The sequence below is a fragment of the Harpia harpyja genome, chromosome W (genome assembly GCF_026419915.1).
Source record: "Harpia harpyja isolate bHarHar1 chromosome W, bHarHar1 primary haplotype, whole genome shotgun sequence".
In the NCBI taxonomy this organism is placed as follows: Eukaryota; Metazoa; Chordata; class Aves; order Accipitriformes; family Accipitridae; genus Harpia; species Harpia harpyja.
The window spans coordinates 14845916-14860043 of record NC_068968.1 but is presented as its reverse complement, the minus strand read 5'-3'; the positions used below and the strand labels follow the sequence as shown (position 1 = coordinate 14860043).

The 14128-nt window shown below is 43.8% G+C and overlaps 1 protein-coding gene across 6 annotated transcripts in view; it reads right to left on the bottom strand.

Moving 5' to 3' along the window:
• LOC128136127 (ceramide transfer protein-like) overlaps positions 1-12156 on the bottom strand; it is a 153412-nt gene extending 141256 nt beyond the window's left edge. For all 6 annotated transcript variants that reach the window (XM_052775280.1, XM_052775281.1, XM_052775283.1 and 3 more), the window contains exons 1-2: positions 11436-12156; positions 7294-7428 (exon numbers count right to left, since the gene is read on the bottom strand). In XM_052775280.1, the coding sequence (XP_052631240.1) occupies positions 7294-7428; positions 11436-11531 (231 nt within the window). In that variant the 5' untranslated portion in view covers positions 11532-12156. The remainder of the gene's footprint in view (positions 1-7293; positions 7429-11435) is intronic.
• Positions 12157-14128: the final 1972 nt, after the last annotated feature.

Sequence of the window (14128 nt, the reverse complement as noted above, 5' to 3'; positions counted from 1 at the left end):
GTTGGAACATAAGCTTTTTGAATTCAGCTGGTTTCAGCTGGGATAGAGTTAATTGTCTTCCTGGTAGCTGGTACAGTGCTATGTTTTTGAGTTCAGTATGCAAAGAATGTTGATAACACTGATGTTTTCAGTTGTTGCTAAGTAGTGTTTAGACTAAAGTCAAGGATGTTTCAGCTTCTCATGCCCAGCCAGCAAGAAAGCTGGAGGGGCACAAGAAGTTGGCACAGGACACAGCCAGGGCAGCTGACCCAAACTGGCCAACGGGGTATTCCATACCATGTGATGTCACATCTAGTATAGAAACTGGGGGGAGTGGGGACAGGGGATCAGGGCTCAGGGACTAACTGGGTGTCGATCGGCAGGTGGTGAGCAATTGCACTGCGCATCATTTGTACATTCCAATCCTTTTATTATTACTGTTGTCATTTTATTAGTGTTATCATTATCATTATTAGTTTCTTCTTTTCTGTTCTATTAAACTGTTCTTATCTCAACCCAGGAGTTTTACTACTTTTCCTGATTTTCTCCCCCATCCCACTGGATAGGGGGGAAGTGAGTGAGCAGCTGTGTGGTGCTTAGTTGCTGGCTGGGGTTAAACCATGACATTCCTGTATAGGTAGTCACCTCTAGTGACAAAAAAATAAAGTGCACACATGGCTGAATTTAAGCATTCTTAAAAGTTATCAAGCATGACATTTCTCTAAGCATTTTTCAAGATCCACGCGGAAGAACTGTCCTGACCAGCCTAGTCCTTTCTGGAAAAACCCTAGTACTCATAAGATAAACACTTCAGTGTTAAGAATTTGTAAACAGGTTTGAAGAATCTATTAATATAAATTACCACCAGGATTAAATTAGTGCTGGCCTTTCTGTGAAACTGCCTGGGGGGGCGCACAGCAGATAAACAGGAAGGTACCTCATGAGGTTAAGTTATTCTATGCATACCATGTATATAGTACAAATCCCTCTGTACAAAAGCAGCAATGGCACTATCAGAATAGACAGTAATCAAGGCAAAAACAATACAAGCTGAAAGGTGAGTTTCCCTGGAAGTTGGACTTCAAACTCTACAAAGCATTTCTGTGTGTTCTTTTAACAACAGACCCCAGACCTTCTAACTCCAAAGCTGAATCCCACAGATCTACCACTACAGGACTGCCATCAACATTGACAGCCAACTAAACATGAGCCAGCAGTGTGCCCAGGTAGCCAAGGCGGCCAACAGCATCCTGGCCTATATCAGAAATAGTGTGGCCAGCAAGAACAGGGAAGCGATCATCCCCCTGTACTCGGCCCTGGTGAGGCCACACCTTGAGTACTGTGTTCAGTTTTGGGCCCCTCACTACAGGAAACACATTGAGGTGCTGGAGTGTGTCCAAAGATCAACAAAGCTGGTGAAGGGTTGTCGTGGTTTAACCCCAGCCAGCAACTAAACACCACGCAGCCACTCACTCACTCCCCCCCACCCAGTGGGATGGGGGAGAAAAATCGGGGAAAAAAGAAGCAAAACCCGTGGGTTGAGATAAGAACGGTTTAATAGAACAGAAAAGAAGAAACTAATAATGATAATGATAACACCAATAAAATGACAACAGCAATAATGAAAGGATTGGAATGTACAAATGATGCGCAGTGCAATTGCTCACCACCCACCAATCGACACCCAGTTAGTCCCTGAGCAGCGATTCCCTGCCCCCACTTCCCAGTTCCTATACTAGATGTGACATCACATGGTATGGAGTACCCTGTTGGCCAGTTTGGGTCAGGTGCCCTGGCTGTGTCCTGTGGCAACTTCTTGTGCCCCTCCAGCTTTCTCGCTGGCTGGGCATGAGAAGCTGAAAAATCCTTGACATTAGTCTAAACACTACTTAGCAACAACTGAAAACATCAGTGTTATCAACATTCTTCACATACTGAACTCAAAACATAGCACCGTACCAGCTACTACGAAGACAGTTAACTCTATCCCAGCTGAAACTAGGACAAGGGTCTAGAGAACAAGTCTTATGAGGAGCGGCTGAGGGAAATGGGGTTGTTTGGTCTGGAGAAAAGGAAGCTGAGGGGAGACCTTATCGTGCTCTACAACTACCTGAAAGGAGGTTGTAGTGAGGTGGGTACTGGTCTCTTTTCCCAAGTACCAAGCAATAGCATGAGAAGAAATGGCCTCAAGTTGGGCCAGGGGAGGTTTAGATTGGATATTAGGAAAAATTCCTTCACCAATAGGGTTGTCAGGCATTGGAACAGACTGCCCAGGGAAGTGGTTGAGTCACCATCCCTGGAGGTATTTAAAAGACGTGTAGGCATGGCACTTTAGGGACATGGTTTAGTGGTGGACTTGGCAGTGTTAGGTTTATGGTTGGACTCGATCTTAAAGGTCTTTTCCAACCTGAATGATTCTACGATTCTTTGAATTGGAAAACGATTATTTTAGAAAAGGTTCTTGTGTCTTAACAAAATATCTACTTTGCCCCAGTCATTTTATTTCCAGTAACAAACAAGAAAACATAGAGAAAACATTGAAAATATTACCAAACCATTAACTATATGATTTAATTTTTAGAAAACGTAGAGTACAAATAATTTTTATTGTTACTTGAATTTGAATATTGTTAGTATTTTTATATTTTCCCTCCTTAGAAGTCTTCAGCCAATTCAAATTCCTGGGTTTTTTCCATGTTCTTTTTGAGATAACAACATATTTCATCTTGTGGATACCACAACAGGGAATTAAAAATAGGGGGGGGAAAAGGGAAAGATTTATTGTTTAAACTCCTTACAATCCTGTCTGTGAGTACTGAAACCTCTGGTGTGCTTTTTGATTTCATTGGTGTCGTGGTTTAACCCCAGCCAGCAACTAAGCACCACGCAGCCGCTCACACACTTCCCCCCACACCCAGTCGGATGGGGGAGAAAAGCGGGAAAAGTAGTAAAACTCCTGGGTTGAGATAAGAACAGTTTAATAGAACAGAAAAGAAGAAACTAATAATGATAATAAGACTAATAAAGTGACAGCAGTAATGATAAATGATTGGAATATACAAATGATGCGCAGTGCAATTGCTCACCACCCACCGATCGACACCCAGTTAGGCCCCGAGCCCCCTGCCCCCACTCCCCCCAGTTTATATACTAGACATGATGTCACATGGTATGGAATACCCCCTTGGCCAGTTTGGGTCAGGTGCCCTGGCTGTGTCCTGTGCCAACTTCTTGTGCCCCTCCAGCTTTCTCGCTGGCTGGGCATGAGAAGCTGAAAAATCCTTGACTTTAGTCTAAACACTACTTAGCAACAACTGAAAACATCAGTGTTATCAACATTCTTTGCATACTGAACTCAAAAACATAGCACTGTACCAGCTACCAGGAAGACAATTAACTCTATCCCAGCTGAAACCAGGACAATTGGAAATCATCCTTATTTGTGGTATTACTGAAAGATGGATCAAGACCTCTAAAATGAGACTTAAATATGAGAAAAGACAAAATGAAGGAGAAAAGGAGGCTGAGAGGAGACCTTATCGCTCTCTACAACTACCTGAATGGAGGTTGTAGTGAGGTGGGTAATGGTCTCTTCTCCCAAGTAACTAGTGATAGGACAAGAGGAAATGGCCTCAAGTTGCACCAGGGGAGGTTTAGATTGGATATTAGAAAAAATTTCTTTACTGAAAGGGTTGTCAGGCATTGGAACAGGCTGCCCAGGGAAGCGGTTGAGTCACCATCCCTGGAGGTATTCAAAAAGCACATAGACAAGGCACAGGACATGGTTTAGTGGGCATGGTTGACGGTTGGACTCTATCTTAAAGGTCTTTTCCAACCTAAATGATTCTATGAACATCCAACTCCTAACCATGTACATAGAAGTCCCCATTGAAAGCACGACTTCAGGAATTAAAGAACTAGAGTTTTACAGTAATGAAGTATATCTTTAAAAAACATTATCCATCTCTGACAATCAACTGCAGCAGTAACTTAGGACGTCCAAGCTAGAGTAATAGAACAAAGCTTAAATCTGTGCATATATCAACTTTTTATAATACCCATAATTTCTTCTCATCCCTTAACCACATAGCAGAAGAGCTTTTAACTTGAGTTCAAGCCTCTACTCTGTTATCTTATAAAACACCTTCAAGGTGTTTTTCATTATCTGGCTAAAAGCAACTCAGCATCATATATTAACTTTCATTGTCCTCCTTCATAACTTAATTCACATGGCTAGTATTTGACAGTTCATTACTTGATGTAATCCAGTGAATATACAATAAATATTGATCCTTTAGTCTTCTGTTCCAGAGAAATCAGCTTTTCTCAGTCCCAGTGTTTAATATAGTGAGTAGCCCAACTAGACCCCATGTTTTCCATTCAATTAAAGACTACTGTCACAGGAACCTACCTGTTTTGGAGAGATGACATTATAATTCTACACTTAAAATACCTAAAGAAGCTACTTTAATGAGCTAATTTAACAAGTCTTCCTCTCATTAATTAAAGAGGGGAGAGACAAGTGTCATTTTATAAAATATCCCTGTAGAATTATCTATCCATCTCTGCCCAATACGATAGGAATGCTAAAACAAGATCAGAAAGGACTATGGCTTTCCAAATGCAGCGTTCACATCTCTTAATTCATACTATGACTTATCATTAGGCTTATCTTCATTGCTGGAAGTACAGTAAGACTACTCAGTGAGAGCAGCTTTCCAAATTTATGCTTACACATCAATGAAACATGGACATTCTATACTACTAGTAGCATTAATTATACACAGAAAATCATTATGTCCCCCATCGAAGACAAACATGCATACCTAATCTGAGCACCTAAAAGAAAGCTTCATGAGAATCCAATCCCCCTTTCCTACAAGGAAACATTATTACAGCCATCAACACCATCTCATACCACTCATGCCCCGCTTTGTACTTAAGGAGAACTCCTGGTTAGGAGATAGGTAGTTACTATGCCTGACTCTGGATTAGCAAGATCAAGGAAAACTAAACTTACAGTATAGCAGAAGACTGTCAAAAAATATTCAAGATGAAGATCCCAACTACATCAGATCAGTGCTACTGAACATTAAGTCAGTAAGAAACCTGACTTCCCTTCTCTACCAAAGTAATCACAAGACATATGGTAATGAATAAGTTCCACTGATAGCAAAAGTAGCTTTCTATTATCATATCAACATTTATTTTATCAACTATTGGTGTTTTCCTATGCATTTAAATACATGCTAGTAAGATTATAGTTAGCAAGACATTACAAGAACATGAAAATAAAGATTAACTATGTACCTCATGAAGAATATTTTAAACAATTATCTTTGAGCAAAATTCATTTTCTACTATTGAAAACAGAGGTTTTTAAAAAACTATTCAATTTGCTACCAAACAACTATCAAACCAGAAGCATTCATTCTATAACTCTGGCCTAGAAGAATAACTTCTGAAAAATAAGAGAATCACATGGCAGTTTCAGAAGTAAATTTCTATATCCTAGAGACACATGAAGTGATCTAATAGTATTCCTGAACCTCTAATACTTACACAGCAATCACTAACTGCAGCTAGAAATAATTAACAGGAGTTTACCAGGTTTCAGAGATGCCATTTCAAACTACAATCAAGCAATTAAACTGTCAAATACCACTCACAATGCATGATCCTGAACGAAAATGGAACAACTAAAACATCTGATTAATTATTAGAACTTTGCCCACTTTTTATTCTTTCTCAATGTACTCAAGAAGATCAAGAACTGGAAAAAAAAACCCCAAACACCAAAAAACCCACAAAACACCAAAAATTCAACTCCAAGTTACCAGATGTAACAAGTGCCAGATAAGAGAGAGGAAAAAAGCTATCTGCAAGAAGTTTCAGTGTTACACACTTCCTAGTCAAAAAGATAAGGAGCTCACTAACTTCCCTTCACAAAGCACAATATACCAAAACACTCCAGAAGCAATATCAGCATCACTATAATCTCTCTGCCACCACAACTGGAATTCAAGCTGCTGAGTTGTGCTCTACAGCACACTTCCCAACATCCCTTGGCCTACCTCCTTGTCACCACCTTCCTGTCTCTGCCTGGTTGGTATGTTAAGCCTCTTACTAGTGAATGAGACACCTTTTTGGAAGTCCTTATCAGAGGCTGGTACCTCTACAAACCGCCAGAAGTACACTTAAATGAGCACTTCTAGATGCTGTTGCTATGCACCATATATTCCTGAATAAGTCAAATCTTGAGCAAGTTTTAAAAGTTTAAGCAGTTTTAAAAAGAGCTTTAGAAGAAATGAGGTAATCTGTTTTACTTTTTAGATGACTGCAATACCTCTCAGACATCTAAATGTAAAAATCTACTTTTCTTCACAATCTTTTTTCCAAAATACATAAAGTTGATGTAATCAATCCAGTCGTCTTTTTTTTCTCCAAACACAAATAGAATTTTTTTAAAACACATTTTGAAGCTGAATATTAGTAAGAAAAGAAAACTTGTCATCCTCAATTCACTTTGAAAGCAAAACATTTGGTGGAATAAGAACATAAATAGTAAGATTTAACACTACTGCTCTAGGAAGTTATGTGCTAGACAGAAATCCAGCTTCTCCCCCCCCCCCCCCCCCCCCCAAGTCAAATAACTGGACTATTTAACGGTAACACAGAAAAGCTACAGCACGCTTTTTGGCAAGCATTATTCATAATACATATCATAATTCTGAAAGCTACAAAAAGATTTTTTTTCTTTATCTTCTAAGGCCGATTCATCTTTATGAGATTTCACTTATATGTAGGCTCTTTATTCTTACCAGCATAATACCGGATCTTTTAGCATTAGGCAAAAACAGCACCACACTTTAGAGGAGGAAACACACAGTAGAACATTTTCTTTCCGAGATGTTGTACAGTCATGTTCAGAAAGTACAGTCAAAGAAATACTACCCTCTCTTTGTAGTGCAAAGTGTAAGGACTGTGATGGATGTTGCCTCCTTTGGGAAGTTGGTCCAGGGTCTTAGACTGACCCCTGGGAAAACTCTGCCTCCTCCAGAAGCAAAGTGTATCCCTACCCACAGAAACCTCTAAGATAAGAGATGAAAAGCTGCTTACTGCAGTCTCAAATGAGAACAGCTTGTTTTCTTATTAGTAACTCCTTGCCCTGCTCCACAGCATTGCACTAATATCACTAACTTTAAACGACCTAACAGAATTTGCCATACCCGTATTTGCTTTCACCAGACATTAGCCTACAAATATGTAGCACCCCAAAACATGAAAAGATGGCAATACTGAAATAGCACTTACTGTAATCACAGCCTTGCTCAGACAGATAGAGCCTCTGCAGCCATATTCCGTTTCATCTTCAGACTTGTAATAACTGAGTGTGTTGCTTTTCAGAACTACCCATCGATCCTGCCACCCATGAATGTAGTTGGTCCACTGTAAAAAAAAAAAAAAAAAAAATCAGCTAATAGAAAAATAACGATAAAAACAGTTTGGCTGATATTTCTCAGGCTTTCAAGCACCAGGAGAAAAAAAAGCAACTTCTATAAAAGTTCTTCCCAATTGAGAACTTTTATTCCTCTTCTGCCCAGAGCTCCCTAAAATCATTTTACAAACTCCTGAAGATACTGAAGTTGTTTCAAATGAATAAGATAACAGATGTCTTAACTGCATTGCCTAGGCCAGTTAAAATAAAGGTAACAAACATACTGATGACAAATTAAAGGGGGGATAAAACATTAATCACTAAGGTGAGTTTAGTCATTTGATTTAAAGTCTGGAGTTAGATCAAAAGCCAAGCTTAAGCAGAACATGAAATAATTTCTTATAAAAGTTAATTTCTACAAAAATGATTTTATTAAAGTATCTAGTTCTCTTCATATAAATAGAAATATGCCATTATCCCACCAGTACAGTATATAACTACTATAGTGCCTAGAGCAATCAGTTCTTTATCAATTTAATATTGCCCATAGATATTGCTTTAGGTTTTAATTCCTAACCACTTTCTCATTAAGATGATACTTGCTTATAAGCAGACATCCAATCATCCTTTTGTTATTCAGATTTTTTTTTTTTTCTAGGGACTCCACATCCATACATGGAATAAAAGTGATATTCCAGGAACAAGTCCTGGATTCATCCTACAAAGATCTAGTTAGAAGTGACTGAAAGTTCTGATTATTAATCTTATTATTTGAATCATCATCTCAACAATACTGAGCTGTACTTTGTAGAATCATATGACACTGATCAGAACTGTTCTATAACTGGCTACACACTGGTGCTTGGTCTTCAATCACAGTGCAAAAATTATAAATTACATTAAAATGGAAACAAAAGCACTGAAAATTTTATCATGCAAGCACTTCTTTGATCATGACAACTGTTCTTTGACAAAAAGCTCCAAGAAATAAGTTTAAAATGTCTCTTTTTGCATTTAATTCCAACCATTATTCGCCATTTTTATAACATATAAATAGGGGGAAGAAAGTGGACTAACAGGCTCATTTCTACATTATACTACACATATTACTTAATACATGTCCCATAACAGCATGTTAACTCTATTAATAACAAGAGGAGGTCTACAGAAAGCAAATTCTATAGCTGAGAAATTCCTAACAATTTTCAAGCGTAGGCAAGACCTAGATTTGCTCCCCAAAGATAAAGCCCTTAATACATCAAATTGCTAAGTTTAGTATTTCTTAAAGAAAGCCTCAGCTGTGCTTAGTACATAAACTGGTAGCACAAGCTGTCATGGAGGTATATTATTTCCTGCCTTCCTCCTTTTCCCATCTCTCATATTCCCAACTCCTCCCAGATGCGAAAGGCAGAGTCCAAAGTATCTCGGAGCAAGGGACAGGGAGGAAAGCACCTTTCCTTCTTTGACACAGTTAAATGAGGCAAATATAGCAGTCAATCTTGCATTTGCTGTTGCAATCAAAGCATGCCATGAATTAAAAGACTCCTTTAAAGTATATGGGGTAGAAAGAAGGTTTTGGCAAATAGACCACTGGTTCAAGCATCTAGATTCTTGTGTGTCATGGTTTAACCCCAGCCAGCAACTAAGCACCACGCAGCCACTCACTCACTCCCTCCACACCCAGTCGGATGGGGGAGAAAATCAGGAAAAGAAGTAAAACTCCTGGGTTGAGATAAGAACGGTTTAATAGAACAGAAAAGAAGAAACTAATAATGAAAACACTAATAAAGTGACAGCAGTAATGATAAAAGGATTGGAATATACAAATGATGCACAATGCAATTCCTCACCACCCACCAATCGACACCCAGTTAGTCCCTGAGCCCCCGATCGCCTGTCCCCACTCCCCCCAGTTTATATACTAGATGTGATGCCACATGGTATGGAATACCCCTTTGGCCAGTTTGGGTCAGCTACCCTGGTTGTGTCCCCTCCCAACTTCTTGTGCCCCTCCAGCCTTCTTGCTGGCTGGGCATGAGAAGCTGAAAAATCCTTGACTTTAGTCTAAACACTACTGAGCAACAACTGAAAACATCAGTGTTATCAACATTCTTCTCATACTGAACTCAAAACATAGCACTGTACCAGCTACTAGGAAGACAATTAACTCTATCCCAGCTGAAACCAGGACGTTGTGCTTCAAGACAGACACTTCCACATCAAAGTTCTTTCTTTGTATCCACCTTAAAATGGTAAGCAGGAAGTACAATGGGAAAAAAACTGGAGTTCTGAAACATTTAAAGAGACCAGCAGGACACACTTCTAATAAGATTCCTTTACCAAATTCTCTGCTTCCTTCAAAGCATCTCTCTTTACCAAAGGGCAGAACAACTGAAACACTACTAAGCACACAGAGAACTGCAGCCTACTTAAAAATGTAATTATACACAATAAGTTATTAAAAATAAATATTTCTTTATTAGAAATGGTATGCTACCATTTCAATTAGTTTGTCTCAAGTATTGCTGAGGCATCAACTAGCAAAAGGTAAACTTATCCCTCAAGCATATTCACTGCAACAGGTTTCACCATACTTGACTATTTGGATTACATCACATGCTTTCACAGAAAAGGCAGCATCAGCTACACTCAGCACAATCATCCAGAAAAGTTTGCATGTACCTAAGCTACAGAATGTCAGAAGCAGCCATTGCTTCACCTGCTACACCAGTAAAAAACAGCACTGGGACTTATTAGATCTTACAGATGAGAGCCAAGGCCCTTTTCTCCTAACTGTTCCTCCCATCTCTGGGCTTAGAAACATTTTCAAGACTGGAAGAAGTTCACAGAGTCCCTCACAAAAAGCAGAGTACTGGCCCCGTTATAGCTGTTTTCTCAGCATCCAAGGCCTGTTTACGATCTCAGTATTCCATGACCTGTACCTTCTACACTAGCCCATGCTTGGCCTTATTGTGTAGGAAAGAAATTCAGAACATAGTGCTTTAATTCAAAAGATATTTCAACATTACTCTGAATGTACTTTCTGTTAAAAAAAAAAATTGCTTTCAAACTTAGTAATTCAACATTCAACTTTAAAGCACTCCTAAAGTTTCCCAGTATCATCCAACACATACTTGCAAGTCATCTTATTTTCAGTGATAAAAGAGCAAAAAGCGATGTTTATTTTTAAAAGGGGAAAACAAGCTTTAGTGCCATTTTCCTTCCACTTCTCCCCACCTCCCGTATCTCTTGCTGCAGGGGTATTTTATTGCCCTGTTTTGATACTTGGACTAAAGGTTGTGCCGCTCCTGTGCTGGGGCCTGCTCCTGGGAAGCGACCACGGGTTGCGCCTGCCTTCAGGTGCCCAGTCCGCACCCGGGCCCGCCGCCAGCTTCGGCCATGAGCCTGAGGAGTGGGGGAGACACCCTCCCCGCGCGGACCCGGCCGCCCCCTCGCAGGCCTCGCTCTCCAAAAGCTCACACCAGGCAGCCAGCGGGCTCGGTACGGGAGTAGGGGGCGGCAGGGACTCCCGGGCCGGGCGCCGACGCCTGCCCCAGCCGCCCGGCCGGGGCTGAAGCCGCACCCGCGGCTCTTCCCCGAGAAAGCGTTTCCTCACGCCGCCTCTCGGGGGCGGGCGGGCGCTGCGCAGATGCGGGGGTAAGTACACGAACCCGCCCCCCCCCCCCCAGCCCGGCGAGGATGTGCTAGTGCCCCCGGCTGAGGGAGGGGACTCGGGCAGTTCGCGCCGGACCAGCTGCCTAGCAGGCTCCCCGCTATCAGGTGGTGGCTGCTTCACCTGTGCCGGCGCCTCCCGCGGCCCCACCAGGCCCCTCCGCCGGCACCAGGGAAGGCGGGAGCCTCGGCCTGATCGTCCGGAGCGGGGGGGGGGAGGAGACAGGCGGACGGGGCTGACGGCCCTCGGCCAGCAGCGGGAGGGGGGGGAGCCGTAGTGCGGCGCGGAGAGGGGAAGCGAGAGACCGCCAGGCATAGGCTGCGGGAAGGAGGAAAGGCAGCTTACCTTGCTGAGCACCCCACAGAGCTCAACAGGCAGCCCGAGCTCGGTCTCGGGGTCCTCCTCGGAGCCGGAGGAATTCCAACTCTGATTGTCCGACATAGCCGAGTAGGGAAGAGCTGAGCGACCCCCGCCTACAGCAGCCTCAACCTCCTGCTGAAGGGACGGAAGCAGTGGGCTCTAGCTGAACAGCACTACTTCGCTCCCGCAGTGCCACCAGCGCCGAGCCGCCCCTGCCAGCGACCGGCCGGCACCGAGGTACGCAAGCTCGGGCTTTCCCCTCACCGTAGCTCCACAGCCCCTACCCGCGACAAGAGCCACAACATAGAAGTAGCGAAGAGAGGAGGAACGAATATGCGTCTGCCTACCGCGCACCCCACCTAAAGCGCGGCCGACACCACCATCTTACGTAAGGCGGGTGCTCTGTGCCACTATTTATCAGCTCCGCCCTTCGCCTTCCCTCCCAGTCCCACTAGCCGGGCCGCGCGGTGTCTGCTGGGAGTTGTAGTCTTCTTCCATGCAGCAGTAAGTCTGGCCACAATTGATTCTCGGAAACGTAGTCCGCTGCAGCGGCTGTCTCCCTCTTGTCGGCAGGCAGCCGCCATCTTGGTTTCGTCGTTTCTGTCGCGCTAGTGGTGGGTTTCGTCTCCGTAATCCGATGAAGTAGGGAGCTTCGTTCCCTCCACCACTGGGCGAGGATAGCGGTACTGCTTAGAACAGTATTTGTTGGGGGGTTTTTTATTTGTTTTGATTGTTTGTTTGGGATTTTTTTTTTGGGGGGGGGTGAGGGAGGACTCTTTCTTTAGTAAGGTGAAGCGTTTCTTCGGCCCTGCTCGCTTTCTAGTGTGAGAGAAGTGGTATCGCCTTCCTTACCCGAAGTCGACAGGACTTAGGGGAGTGAGCGGCAAACCTTTCTTTTAACAAAAATAGTGGCCACGGAGACCGCAGGAAGGAGTAGGAGGTGCTGCCGGCTCCTGGGTGAGACATGCACCCCCCGCAGGTAATGCGTCTGCCGTCTCCGCAGGGCTGGCGGGCACCTGCGCTGCTCCCTAGGTCCCCGGGGCGAAGAAACTGTTGAGGCCTTCTCCCTGCGGGTAGCGGTGATTGCGGGTAAGGTGCGGCGTGCCAAGTAGCCGCGCTATGTGGCTGTGGGTGGGTTCAGCAGCCCGCTCCTTCCCGGCTGCTGGGGCGCCTCTGCGTCGCCCTCTTTCGTTTTGCTTCACCGGCTGTGATGGGTTAACCCTGGCTAGACGCCAGGTGCCCACCAGAGCTGTTCTATCACTCCCCCTCCTTCTCAACTGGACAGGGGAGAGAAAATATAACAAAGAGCTTGTGGGTCGAGATAAGGATAGGAGAGATCACTCACCAATTACCGTCACGGGCAAAACAGACTCAGTTTGGGGAAAAATTAACTTGATTTATTACAAATCCACCGGAGTAGGGTAATGAGAAATAAAACCAAATCTCAGAACACCTTCCCTCCACCCCTCCCTTCTTCCCGGGCACAACTTCACTCCCGGATTCTCTACCACCCCCCCCCAGCGGCACAGGGGGACGGGGATGGGGTTTACGGTCAGTTCATCACACGTTATTTTCTGCCGCTTCATCCTCCTCAGGGGGAGGACTCATCACACTCTTCCCCTGCTCCAGCGTGGGGTCCCACCCACGGGAGACAGTCCTCCACGAACTTCTCCAACGTGGGTCCTTCCCACGGGCTGCAGTTCTTCACGAACTGCTCCAGCATGGGTCCTTTCCACGGTGTGCAGTCCTTCAGGCACAGACTGCTCCGGCGTGGGGTCCTCCACGGGCTGCAGGTGGATATCTGCTCCACCGTGGACCTCCATGGACTGCAGGGGGACAGCCTGCCTCACCATGGTCTTCACCACGGGCTGCAGGGGAATCTCTTCTCCGGTGCCTGGAGCATCTCCTCCCCCTCCTTCTTCACTGACCTTGGTGTCCGCAGGGTTGTTTCTCTTACATGTTCTCACTCCTCTCTCCGGCTGCCGAATACCGCCATCCCAACTTTTTTTTCCTTCTTAAAAATGTTATCACAGAGGCGTTACCACTATCGCTGATTGGCTCGGCCTTGGCCGGCGGCGGGTCTGTCTTAGAGCCGGCTGGTATGGGCTCTGTCGAACACAGGGGAAGCTTCCAGCAGCTTCTTACAGAAGCCACCCCTGTAACCCCCCCCGCTACCAAAACCTTGCCACACAAAACCAATACACCGGCTCAGCCCAGAGGCGTGTTATGAGCAGAGCGGAAAGTGGCGGTCAGCAGTCTGACTCAGTGAGGTAGCGGTGTCCTTTTATTTGCCTAATATTTTCACAGTTTAGGCAATGAAACGATAATTTATTTTTTTTCTTCAGAACTCTGAGATATGTATCCTTGCCGGTATTTATGGGTGGAGAAATATTGCAGAAAGGGTTAAAAAAGAGGTAGTTGAATGTATCACTTCACAACTTATGAACAGATGTAGTGGGACTGGCCCATCTTTCTCATGATTTCTTGAAAAAAAAAAAGTGCGTTGAATAGTGTTAGTTGAGGAAACTTCGGTTTTGGAACACACACGTCTGGTTATATTGTAAGAGCAATGTTGTAAAATTGTATTTTCTCTGACTTCCTCCTTGTGACAAATAATGTGTAATTTTTCCATGTTATGCTGCTTGAAAGTTTCCACTGAGGGATTATTATTTTTTTTA